The sequence below is a fragment of the Thunnus thynnus genome, chromosome 13 (assembly GCF_963924715.1).
Source record: "Thunnus thynnus chromosome 13, fThuThy2.1, whole genome shotgun sequence".
Lineage (NCBI taxonomy): Eukaryota > Metazoa > Chordata > Actinopteri > Scombriformes > Scombridae > Thunnus > Thunnus thynnus.
Genome location: NC_089529.1, coordinates 22,844,988 through 22,857,611, shown reverse-complemented (window position 1 = coordinate 22,857,611; position 12,624 = coordinate 22,844,988). Strand labels below are relative to the sequence as shown.

The following is a 12,624-nucleotide window of genomic DNA, read 5'->3' as shown; positions in this document are numbered from 1 at the left end:
CTTTATGTGGTCCTCATGATTTATGTTTGCTCATATTATCCTTGAATCGCGCAAAAGACAATGCAGCCAGAAAACCTCAGTTTGGGTTTGTATTGAAGATCTCTGTTTATGAGATATTTATTGGGACTTTTACTCATTAAAATGTGTGTTGAACTAAACCTTTTGAAATGAAACCCTTCACTTTTATTTGTCTGAATAAACATAACAGCACTTCTCCTGTAGAAGCAAAGTGGACGAAGGTTTCCAGGTTCTGTGGGACAAAAGTAGGTCACAGAGAAATAGGTCTGTCTTTAAAAAGCCTCAACGTCAACAACCTGCAGCACATTTAGGAATGAGGCTGAGGATGTCGAGGACAAAAAAGTTGATTTTAACACCAGAGGTTCCAGTTTTCACTCTGACTGAGCAGCTAATAAAATACCTGACAAGTAAAGACACATCTGTGACCACCTATGGTTGATTTAAAGAATAGTTGTTATATCAATTATTAGAGGGTATCTAGTCAGTAAGGCAGTTTTGGTTTCATTTGTCATTGCCTCCACCCTCTGGCTGCAAGTAATGATTATTTTAGTCACTGATTATTTTGTTGATTATTTTCTCCATTTATTGAGTAATTGTTTGGTCTATGAAATGTCAGAAAATAGCCAAGAATGGCCTTATTTTAGATTAATAGTAAGTAATGTGTAAATGAGTGAAATTTAGTAATGGTTATGCATTTCTGAATATCTACAAAAATGATGGATAAAAAAAACTGAAATGAAGAACGAAGACAGGAAAAACTTGACCCCGACGTGATTTGAACACGCAACCTTCTGATCTGGAGTCAGACGCGCTACCGTTGCGCCACGAGGTCTTGCGTTCTTACGTTGAAATAAGAGAGTATATCAATATTACATAGTTGTTGCAAAGAGTTTATAGTTTATTTCTATTTAATATTGTTGTGTGATTAGCCATTCATTAGAAACCGCAGCATCGCATAGCACAAAGCCGCTAACAGTTGCTAGCTTGCAAGCTAGCAAACTAGCCGCAGTTAGCGAGCTGACATGATCATATGGGGGACGAACGTCACTTCTTAACAGTGTAGAAAATGAACAATCGTTAATTTACTTGTACCACTAACATCTAAATTTCCCGAACCAACTAACTACGTGCAACGGGCTGTAAGTTATCGGTAATATGTTAACGTTAACTACATACAGCTAACGTTAGTTACTAACGACTTAGGGCCACGGTAACGGTAGTTAACCGTTACTGACACGCGGGGGCCAGTCGCGTATAGGTGGAACACAGTGACAGCCAATGAAATTGCAGCATTTTTCACGCTGTCCAAGGTGCTGAAGTGCTCGCTCAGGCAGCCGTCCAAGGTGCTGAACTGTTTTCTCATGCAGCAGTTTTCAGACTGGACGCGGGTTCGAATCCCGGTCAGGGCAATGCCTGTCATACATTATAAAAGATAAATAGCTATTTAGAATCAATAAACATGAATGCTACTTTGTTGTGCACTTTTTCTTCAGTTTATCATTAGATTGTAGTGGCAGAAAGCTAAGTGGCAATGAGCCCTGAAGCCAAAGCTAGCACATAAAGACAAAAATAGTAAAGCAAACCAAAACTTGGCCTAGTGTGGCCTCATGGCCCAGTTATATCAAATACCTGAGTTACATGTGGCTATTAAATAATATTAGAGTTTTCTTACTCAGTGTAACACGTTTAAATTATTATTCATTTATCAATGAGACATGTAGACATTAATGAATTAAATATTGTTTATTAGACACTCTTGACAATTATAACAGTCATAATATTGATCAAACACATAGAACCAGTGGTGTTGAGTCATAAACAGACACACACACACACACACACACACAATTCAAATAAAAAATAAAATATATTATAGAGCTGCAACTAAAAATTATTTTCATTATCGATTTCTGTGTTGATTATATTCTTGATGTTGATCAATGTTTCCCAAAGCCCAAGATGATGTCTTCAAATGTCTCGTTTTGTCCCAAACTAACTGTCCACACAGATATTCCGTTTACTTTCCTAGAGGAGTAAGGAAAACCAGAAAATATTCACATTTGAGTAGCTGAAATCAGAGAATTTAGATTTTTTTTTAAATGACAAAACGATGAATCAATTATCAAAATAGTTGGCTGTTAATTTAATAGTTGGCAACTAATTGATGAATCTGCTAATCATTGCAACTCTACTTGAATGGTTTGTTGAACTTATTGCCTTGTGTTAATGTATTTAGACACACTGCTGCCCTGATTTTGGCTCTATTTTCTCACCCTCGTTCTCCTCTCTCTCCAAGACAGTCCTCCTGACTGTGTTTATGTTCCAGCTGCTGAGGACTGTTGGACTGAGGGTGTTCTCCAGAAAATATTAACATTGGAGAAGCTGGACTAAGAAAATTTGGTCTTTTTTTTTCTTAAAAAAGAAAGACTCCAAATGATTAATCAATCATCAAAATAGTTTAATATAAACTATTAATAGATGAATTTAATAATCTACAACTAATCGATTAATCAAATAACTGTTGCAGCACTAATATATTAGAATATTAAACAGTTGCAGTTAACTTCTGAGGCACACAAATAATTGAAATGAGTGAGCCACCAGAGGGTCCAGCAAAGGTAACCAGATTAATTCTATATACAGAAAGATTTGAAATTGCAAGAAAATATTTTGAAAATAGAACACTTCCTCAATTTGACACATAAAAATAGCAGTCTTATAAAACACTAAATAGAAAAATGAGTACTTTTAAATAAGGATAAAATGAGCAAAAGATATTTACACACATGAAAAAACACTCTCCCTCTCCCTGTCTCATTTTCCCTTTTCAACTTCCCATCTCTGTCTTTCCATCTCATAAAATTGAGACTCCTGGAACTCTTTCCAGGTCATCTCCTTGCCCATGCCCTGATCTTTGTATATTGAAAAGACTTTTGCTGGGCAGTAAATGTATTTCCCCACCACTCCAGGGAAGCCTGTATGAATATGAGGACTGTTTGGGCCCTGCTTCAGTTCCATTTTACAGAATCGACACTTTCGACCTGTGTGCTGCGATTCCGCCCTTTTTCTTTTCTGTTGTCCTCTCTCCTCCACATTCTTCTTTGTGGCATCCAGTTCCCGCTGAAAGAATTCTGTCCCTGCAAAGTCTTTGAAGGGCATTTTAGGGTTTGTCAAACCTTCAGCACCATAAGTTTTAAAAACCTTGTTGGAGCAGTAGAAGTATCTGACAGGACCTTGTTGAAAGAAGAAGTGGATGGAGGAACCATCGTTCTCATATCTGGACTTTGGCTGGCCACAGGAAAGACACGTTTTCGTCTGTGGCTTCTTTTTTCCTGGCTGTTGTTGTGGCTGTTGCTGCTGCTGCCTCTCCATGATGTTTTTAACAATCTTCTCGATGGAGTCTTTGGTTAGAGGTGTGGCCAGGGTCTGAGCAGGTGGAGGTGGGTTTACTGTTGCGACCGGCATGGTAACAACTGGCACACTTGTTGTTTCACTCCCTACTGTCAGAGAGTGCCAGAGTTGCTGCCTGTCTTGGAGTTTTTCTGGGCTTGTGTTTAAAGAGGAGCTGGTGTTCATCAACTTGGCCAGGTGCTTTAAATATTGTGAAATGTGTAATTTTGTTGTTGGGTGGAGCATGCTGTTTGGGTCATTACACGAGCTGTGAACGAGAGCAGCATAGTCCTGGTCCACATGCTTGAGCATGTCCTTCTGCCCACGGTGTTTGTTGAGCAGGTCGTCGATGGCCTTCTTCATGGGGGCTGGCCAGCGCTTGTGGTCTAACACAAAGACTCTCCCACCAGTCTTCACAGGTCCAGTGCGAGCAGCAGTTGGTGAGGACAGCTGGGGCAGAGGTGGTGGGTATGTAGTTTCTATAACAACAAAAGACAGAGTATAATAAGTCATTCTGGCCTGCATAAGTAAGAAAACTCAATTTACACACTTGTATGTGGGAAAACCCACTTTGAAGCAGTGAAGCTAATGTTGGTCAGATAATTTTAGCTGAATTTATTGTCACTGTCTGGTATGTTTATGTAAAAGTCTATCAAGTAATACAATTTATAAGGTCCCCACATTGTCACATCTCTACGAAAAGAAATTTACACACTGAGATTAGGCTATTTATAAAAATAACTATGATTGAAATCCAGGCAATGATGGCAGTGATGCTTAGGCTTTGTCCACCACTTTGTCAGTCAAATGTTTACCTGGTTCTGTCTGAGGATCAGGAGCTGAACTTGGATCCACATCTGGTTTCACAGCAACATCAGCAGGAGGGCACACAGGGAACTGAAACAGCTTGGTTGGAGCCGTGGATGATGACTGAGGAAGCTCAGATGGCACAGGGGGCGGGCTGATTTGAGGAGGTGGACTTAGGGCATCTGTAGAGTCTGTCTTGCTCCTGTGCTTATCCCAGTCTAGAGGAACTGGGCGGCAATCAGGCTCAACATACTCTAGGCCAAACTTTTCTCCAGTGTCTCTGCTAGAGAGACGAAAAGCAGGATACTTCTCTTCCCCAAACACCCGTTCAGAGACTGCATTGAGATCTGCAATCAAAGCTGGATCAAAGACAGCTGGAAGACGAACATCTGGCTGCTTCAAGTCCACCAGCCGCTGGTAATTCCACCGTGCCACACCCGTCATCCCTTGAGCTTGAAACAGCTCTGAGGAAATGCGTGTTCCAGTGACCCATTGAGCCTGATGGAAGTGGTAACCCTCTTGCTGAGATGTGCCTCTAATGGGGATCCAAACAGGAACTTTAGCTCCTTCACCCTGCACATGGTTCAGCTGCACTGTTCCTCCATGTCTGTACAAGATCCCACCTTCCACCTGGGGATCACTAAGGCAACCTCGCAGGATGTGCACACGCTGAATCCGCCATGCCTTCAGCATGGACGGCTTAAAGAGAGGGACATCATTCGGATCTTTGGCCAGGTAGAAGTGTTGGAATACTCCCTCAACTCTCTGAACAAGCTCCTCGGGTTGTGGAATCTTAGTCCTGCAGTGCCCGCGAATGTGTTTCTTTGTCGGGTTGGCGGGTTGAATTCCACAAAAGGTATAGGCGTCTTTGAGCCTCTGCAGGTCTTCCTGATCCACCACAGAAAAGGCTGCAGACAGGAACTGGGCAAAAGAGCTGTACAGGGGATGATGCTCTGAAACACACTCACGGAGGAACCGCCTCATACAATGGAACAAGTCCAGCTTAATGGTTATGTTCGTATTGTAATGGCATCTTGATGCACACGTGTTCAGCAGGTTACCAGAAGTGGCCTCAGCAACAATGGCATCAGTTGTTCTCCAAGCGTCCCAGTTCAGATGCTCTCCTGCGCAAGATTCTGCCACCTTAAATGCTGCACAGCAATCCCTGAAACAAAAAATAAAAAGCAGAGTACACCCATGAATGTTAAAGCAGTCATATCAATCACTATGTGTACTCCAGTATATTCAGTTATGTAATGAAATTATATTTATTTATAAAAAGTATGCATTAATGAATACAAAAGGGATTTCCATCTTCCATCAAACTGAAAATATAAAATATGAAAAGCAATGTATGTTGTAATTACTGGCTTAATAATGATTCATTCTTACCTGTCAACCCACTGGTACTGGGCCTTCTCTATGCCTGCAGAGCTGTAGCGGTTCGCTAGTCCCTCATACATCGGCTTCAGTGACTTCTCTGTCTCAGACTGCACCATCACCCATGAAAGAATCATCCAGTTTTCGTTCATGATTGCATATGACGACATGGTCCCAGATGAAAAGGTTACCTTCCTCGCAATTTTACGGGTGTGGTCTGAGCGAAAAGCCTGTCCAAAGTTGCCCTGCAGAAGTGTTTTGATGGCAACCTCCTGGTGCTGGTACTCATGCAGTAGGCAGTCAGTCAGGTAGTGTGCAGACACAGAGATCCCATTCCAGCCATCTGAATCACCGTACTCTCCAAAAGGAGCTGGCTTGGTTTCCTGTCTTAGGAACTGCGTGATGGTTCTCTGGTCATACTTTCCTGCCTCACCATCCATGATGTTTTGGCAGCTAAGGAGGTAGGCCAGGTTAGCACGTTCATATTTAAGATGCATCATCTCCATTATCTGGTTTGCCATGTCGGTGGGAGAGTTGCCCGTGCGCCTGAGCTCATCCATGACTGATTTACAGATGGCCTTCTTGTAGGTCAGTATTGCTGGCAACAAGTTTGTGTACCTCTTTGGAAGATTTTCCAGCCAAAGTGGGTTGTCAGCATACCACCTCTTCCGGCAAACTTTGCAGCACAGCCTAGATGACAACAGGTAGTACTGTCCTGTGACGCCTACAATCACACGAGGTCTACCGATGCCTGCAGAGACAACTTGGGGCCGAACACAACCGTCAATACATGGCAGAGTGTCGTTGTTTCTCAGCCTTCCCATTAAGCTGTCATTCTCTGGTTTCCATATGAAAAAGGGATGGAGCTGAAAGTACTTTGGGGATGGAAGATCAGAGATGCTGTCAATTAATTCTGGCTGGGGAGGGAAACGCCACAATGATACCATCTTCATGGGGTTGCTCACAGGGATGGAGCCTGGCCAGAGACCCATGGATTCCAGCTCCGTCTTCATCCAGATCCTCTGCTGCTGTGAACAGTTCCACTGACTGACATCATGATCATAGCCAGGAAGTTGTAGAGGAGGACAGGTGGGAACAGTTGATGGCTGACCTAGTCAGGCAAGAAAAGAAACACATGGTAAATTATTGAGAATGTGTATGTGACCTGATTCTATCGTTTTTGCACACACACAACCGACTAAAAAACACTAAAACACTTACTTTGAGCTCTCTGCGCAGCTGGCAATGGCAGCGGAGGTTGAGGGGGCACTGCAGACCTCTCAGGAGAACATAAAAGTGTCTCTGACAATACATAGAAAGAAAGAATGTAATAAGGCACTCTGTATCTAGTCTGCAGTCCATGAAATTCAGAAAGCTGTACACTGAAGTACTGGCTATTTTTTGTCTTAAAACTGCACACCAGTCTTCAGTTAGCAATTGTCTTTAAAAGGAGGTTAACATAATCCTGTATCTGATTTACAACAATTGAACAGACTTTAAAGGATTTACAACAACAGGTATGATGCACACTAAATAGATATTTTCGTGATGCAAATACAGTTAAAATGATACATACCCGGTACCGTGACAGTTGTCTCTGTGGGTAGGGAACCTGCTGTTTCTGGCATGAGAAACATCAGTTGCTGGGGAAGGGGCACAGGTCTTTTAATAGACGGCAGCGCTGGGGCTGCAAGGAGGGAAGCGGATAAAAAAAGTTATCAGTTAAATGTTTTACAAAAATAACCAGAGTGAATACAACAGAAAGGTTTAAGTGGATTAACAGAAATATGATGCATTTACCATCTACTTCTGAACTCTTCAGTTCAGTTGGTGTGGACAGTGTAGCAGATGGTACTACAACAGAAAAAGTCTTGTCAGTTATTTATATTTTGGGAATATACAAAAACTGGTGTTAGTAAAGGCAAAACAGAATCCATTTGTTACTTCACCTGCTCGTCTCAGTCTTATAGTGAAACAATACCTATACAAATTTTTAGAACTGTGCGTTGTACTGTGTCTAATATATGAAAATTGTATTTCATTCATACACATGCATTTATTTTTTAAGGGATTAGTAGTCAGTTGTCACATACAGTCATTACAATTTAGCCTAGGCAGGGGAAGCAACATGGCACACTGTAAACACATGCAAGTGTTAGTAACCAAAGCAGTTTGAAGTTGTCACCCCCCCCCCAATTTCATCCATATAAGAAAATAAAGACTGATACTTACCCTCATCAAGATGGGTATCAATTCATAGTCACTAGGACAATAAGTAGAACACCAAACACAAACATGACGAGAACATGACCAGAACGTGGTCAACATGAGAAGGAACGGTTTAAATCATGCTTCAGTTTGGGATAACAATTCATGGTCCCAGAGTTGTCCGTCGATGCAGGACGTTTTTGGTTAAGAACCTCTTTCTGGTCCTGAAGTCTGTCGTCGCCTGGCAGTTGATGATGTGAGTGCAGCAGCAACAGCTGTAAGACATAAAAGAATAATAATAAAGTAGAGACTGAGTATAAAGTACATTTAATAGCATGCAAGCTGAACTGTAAATTTTTTTTGGAATGACAATAAGGAAAACCAATGTTTACTCACAGCTCTGAAGTTGTTTGGAAGGTGAGATACTCAGCATCGCTCTCTCCAGCTCTTCATCTTCATCCATCACTGTGATGCAAACAGACAAGAATTATAATGTTCTAAAATATGTCTTCACTGTACATAAGCTAGTATGAATAAAATCACCACTGAAATGATTTAACTTTTTCCCCATTGGTGTACTTAAAAAACTTTGGCTACCATGACAACATGTATACCTTTTTGACTAAAAAAAAGGAAAACAAGACCCACCCATGGCTTCAGCAGGAGCATGTGAGGTTGGTGTCGTCAGAGGAGGGTCAGAGGCAGGATGCTGCTTCTTTTGCAGGTATCGCTGCAACTTGTGCATCTTAGTCCCTGGAGCACAGCCTTTCTTCAGTATAAAGGCTGCATAGCCATCATCCCTGCTGTCCCAAATCTCTCGCCAGGTGTTGCTGGCGCGAGAGCCAAAACCAACCAGCTGGTCATCCTCTGATGCTGCTGCTGCTGTCGCAACCGGCTTTTTGGAGTCATAGCTGAGGAGAGACTGGATTTCTTTAAAGCTGAGGGCATAGCTCACGAATGACAGTAGGCTGTCCTTGCTGTGTCCCTCTGCCATGAAGACTCCCGCAGCTTCTTCCTTTTCATGACTCTTGAGTAGGTAGATGGTATACCCGATGTCATTCTCAAGGAGCCAGCGGAAAGACTTCCCCTTGTACTTCCCAAACTGCAGGATGTACTCTCCATACACCTCCGTTTTGTCTGAGGCATCCCCTCCTCTCTGACGGACCACTGTGAGAGCATTTGTTTTCACCAGCTCTTCTTTCACAGGTGCAGACTTGTCCTGTAGAGACGGGTTGTCTTTTAACAGCTTGGCTGCATCAGTAGGATCCTGGCGCAGGTATCCAAGTGGTCCTTTGCGAAACGTGACACTTATTTTCCCAGGGAAGAAAAGTAGTTTGCGCATTTTTATCTGTAATGAAGAAAACAATTTAGTCTTTTTATACATTACAGACAGGCGTTTTTATAAGAGGTGTTGATATAAAGGGGCTCAATGGGGAGCAGGGATTAGGAAGTTTCTATTTCGGCCTGTCTGCATTTTCTCCCTCTATTTGTCTGGGTTTCCCCTTACAGATTCCACATTCCCTAAAATGTTAACATAAACGTGTGACACCATGAAGCATGCATGATATGTAGTAAGCTGTGCACAACATGGCATAGTATGAGAAACCCTCAGAGACATGTGTGGTATGCAAATAAACAATACTGTGGTTTTACAAAAAAAACAGTAAAGTAAACCTGTAAACTCTGATTCTGGTTTTAACTTTAGAACACTAAAACAGCGACTACATAACGTTAAATGTAAACACGACGAATTTACAAGATTTAAATGAGGCAGGTTCATTCATAGTTTATTAACGTGTAATTCCTGCATTGTGCGTAAAATAGTATCGGAGCGTATCTAACGTTAACAAGCTACTGGTATGCTTCGCCATATTTAAATGGACGTTAACGTTACGTCACACAGTAATGCTTTCGACTTAACGTTAAGTTGTCAGTTTCCAGACACCGTTAAAACAACAACACATCCAGCTAACGTGTGAATAAACCTTCTTTAACCGTTCGTTTAAGGTTACGTTAGCATAAGGTTATATTTAATTCTCCCGAAAGTGACGGTGACATTAACCTGTTCGACACAATAAACTCAAGAACTAGGACTAACTTTATAGCGGTAACGTAAACAGAGAAACCTTAGACAGAACCAAGGCAAAATATAAGTACTTGTTCGTTCACTGTTAAATTTTTCATTCAACTAAAGATAACTTACCGGTTAGCAATTTCCACACAGCGTAGCACTAGTTAATGTCAGCCGTCCGTCCACCGTTCAAACTGGCGCTGAAAAGTGAAGTGACGTCGAAATCTCACAAAATGGCTAAACGGCGCAGACTAGCGGACAAAAATATATTACATCCGTAGTGGTTTAGCACTACCATAGAGAATGAATGGGAAACGGTTTAGGGCGGTTTAGCTAAACAATTCTCGGCCCCCGCGCGGGTAAGCACGCGCCTAACCGTTACGGTACGGTCTCATGTGAAAACTGCACAGCCTACATGAACTAGTTGTGAAGCAATACACCGTATTTTGTCTTAAATAAATACAATGATGATGTCACTGGTTAGTATCTCTCCCTGGTGGTCTAGTGGTTAGGATTCGGCGCTCTCACCGCCGCGGCCCGGGTTCGATTCCCGGTCAGGGAACTAGTTTTTTGTTAAGAAATGTATTTAGTTTTTGAATGTCATTTATTTAATGTCTTCTTTTGTTGTATTTATTATTTTAAATAGATGTATTTCTGTTTCCTACCTGTTTCTTGTACTACCGTAACGTAAATTCCCCTTTTGGGATCAATGAAGTATTATTTTGCACATGTAATATGTAATATAGTACTGTAGAGCATAATACAAATTCAGTATAGGCTACCAGTAGATTATAGCGGCCTAAACTGAAATAAGAATAACATTGCATGATCTTTTAAATATTGACAATATTTACAGTAATACTCCGATGTATGGTGGCAGCTGTGGTGACAGTGATGATTAAATTTTGAAATCAATTATGATTACTGATGTGTATTGATGTCCGCTGTCTCTCTCGCTGGATCTTTATCCTCCCTCCTTCTCTGCAGAGATTGCCGTCTTGGCTGCTGCAGAAAGGTCTGTCAAGTTTCCAGTTAGACAGGAAAGAACCGGACGTCAGGTGATCATTCTTTCAAAATGAAATTAACAAGTGGTATGTCACTTCTAAGGACAAAAATGTGCATGTGGAAATGCCCCTTTTTAAAACTGCAGTGAGTGATTGTATTTTATATGACGTGAAATTACATCTACTGAAGTGTACACAGTAGATATTCAAGTAATTAATCATTTGTATTGCAGACGCACCATAGTGAGCACTGATTATTGAGTACCTCATTTCATTTTTAAGTTGTAAAAATATAAATAAATAAAAAGAAAAAATGATGACTTGAACAGAACGGAAACGGGAAATGCTCATGGGAATCATATTATGTTTAACTTGTTTGGAAAAACGAATGAGTTCAACATTCAGCAGGTTGAGTTACATTGAACAAAAAAAAACAACTATACTGAGGCCCAAAGTGGACATTCAGTATGCGTCTTATTCACAACATGCACAACAACATCAGGAAGTTTTTTAGGCACATTATCTCAAGGTTATGTCACAGTCATCTTGATGAAATAAATCTGTGGGGTTGTGAGATGATTAATATGCTTGAAGAATTAAAACAAAATTCTGGTACACAGTAAAAAGTACAATATTTCTCTCTGAAATGTAGTGATGTGATGTAGAAAGCAACAGAAACTGGCTTGACGTACTTGTGCTTTACACAAGTACCTTAAAATTGCACTTAAGTACAGTACTTGAGTAATTGTACTTTGTTTCTTTCCACCACTGAAAAGTAACTAAGCAGTAATTCATCAACGGAGCAACTCAAAGCATCAACTTTCAAGTCTCATTTTGAAAGCCTCGATGGAAACAGAACCAGAGAAATGGGACACATTTTTTGCTTAATGAATGACTCCAAACGATGAATCTATTATCAAAATAATTGGCGATTAATTTAATAGTTGGTAACTAATCAGTTAATCAACTAATTGTTGCAGCTCTAGTTCAGATATGTATTGTCTCTCAAGGGAATTACTTTTGCAGCGAGGCAGCATAAAAACCAGGGCTGTAACTAACAACTATTGATTAATCTACTGATTATTTTCTTGATTAAATAGTTTTGTCCATAAAATGTCAGAAAATAGTGAAAAATATCTGATTAAGGTCCCAACAGCCCAAGGTTAAGTCTCCAAATGTCTTGTTTTGTCTGATTAACAGTCCAAAATCCAAAGATGTCCAGTTTACCATCAGCTTAGGCCAGTTTTGTCATTTTTGCTTTTAAAAAAAATGATTTTAAAAAATTACTTAAAAAAAATGACAAAAACAATGATCAAAATAGATGCCAGTTAATCTTCTGTTGATTAACCACTTTGTTTCTTGGCATCACTGAAAAGTAATAACACAGTAATACATCAACAAAGACATATATCATATAGCACATTTCATACCTAGGGCACTTCAAAGTGCTTTACAGGAAATAAAATAAAAAGAATATTGTAGCCGCAGTGACTTTGGGTTGCATTTCTCCAAAAATTGACTCTAGCTCAACTTTCTGGCTGCAGGCCAGTGCAACACTGCTGCAGCCAAAACACCCACAGCCGAAATGCACTACCCCCATTCAAATGAATGAGAACACTGATACCGCACCGCTGATTTGGTCTGAATACAGCCTTACCCTGGACCCCTTTTTGAGAACCACTGGTATAGGAGAACCTATGGCGGCCATGAAACTTGCGAAAAACACGAAAGGCCCTCTCTAGACTC

The 12,624-nt window shown here is 40.8% G+C and overlaps 1 protein-coding gene and 2 non-coding genes across 3 annotated transcripts; 1 reads left to right on the top strand and 2 right to left on the bottom strand.

Moving 5' to 3' along the window:
- Positions 1-778: 778 nt before the first annotated feature.
- trnaw-cca (transfer RNA tryptophan (anticodon CCA)) lies at positions 779-850 on the bottom strand. Its single transcript has one exon. It is a non-coding gene; the product is annotated as a tRNA-Trp (tRNA).
- Positions 851-1,746: 896 nt separating this feature from the next.
- On the bottom strand, positions 1,747-7,997 carry LOC137195967 (uncharacterized). Its single transcript, XM_067608699.1, has 6 exons — positions 7,396-7,997; positions 7,172-7,282; positions 6,817-6,897; positions 5,608-6,706; positions 4,224-5,380; positions 1,747-3,887 (listed from the first exon to the last, which is right to left on the bottom strand). The coding sequence occupies exons 2-6, from the start codon at positions 7,230-7,232 to the stop codon at positions 2,833-2,835; spliced, it is 3,453 nt and encodes a 1,150-aa protein (XP_067464800.1). The 5' UTR covers positions 7,233-7,282; positions 7,396-7,997; the 3' UTR covers positions 1,747-2,832.
- A 2,367-nt stretch (positions 7,998-10,364) lies between these two features.
- On the top strand, positions 10,365-10,436 carry trnae-cuc (transfer RNA glutamic acid (anticodon CUC)). The gene has a single exon. It is a non-coding gene; the product is annotated as a tRNA-Glu (tRNA).
- Positions 10,437-12,624: the final 2,188 nt, after the last annotated feature.

Coding starts and splice junctions, on each gene's coding strand:
- LOC137195967 (XM_067608699.1), bottom strand. CDS start 7,232: ATGTTTCTCATGCCAGAAACAGCAGGTTCCCTACCCACAGAGACAACT. Junction 6,898..7,171: donor GACAACTGTCACGGTACCGG/GTATGTATCATT, acceptor ATGTATTGTCAG/AGACACTTTTATGTTCTCCT. Junction 3,888..4,223: donor TGATCCTCAGACAGAACCAG/GTAAACATTTGA, acceptor TTGTTGTTATAG/AAACTACATACCCACCACCT.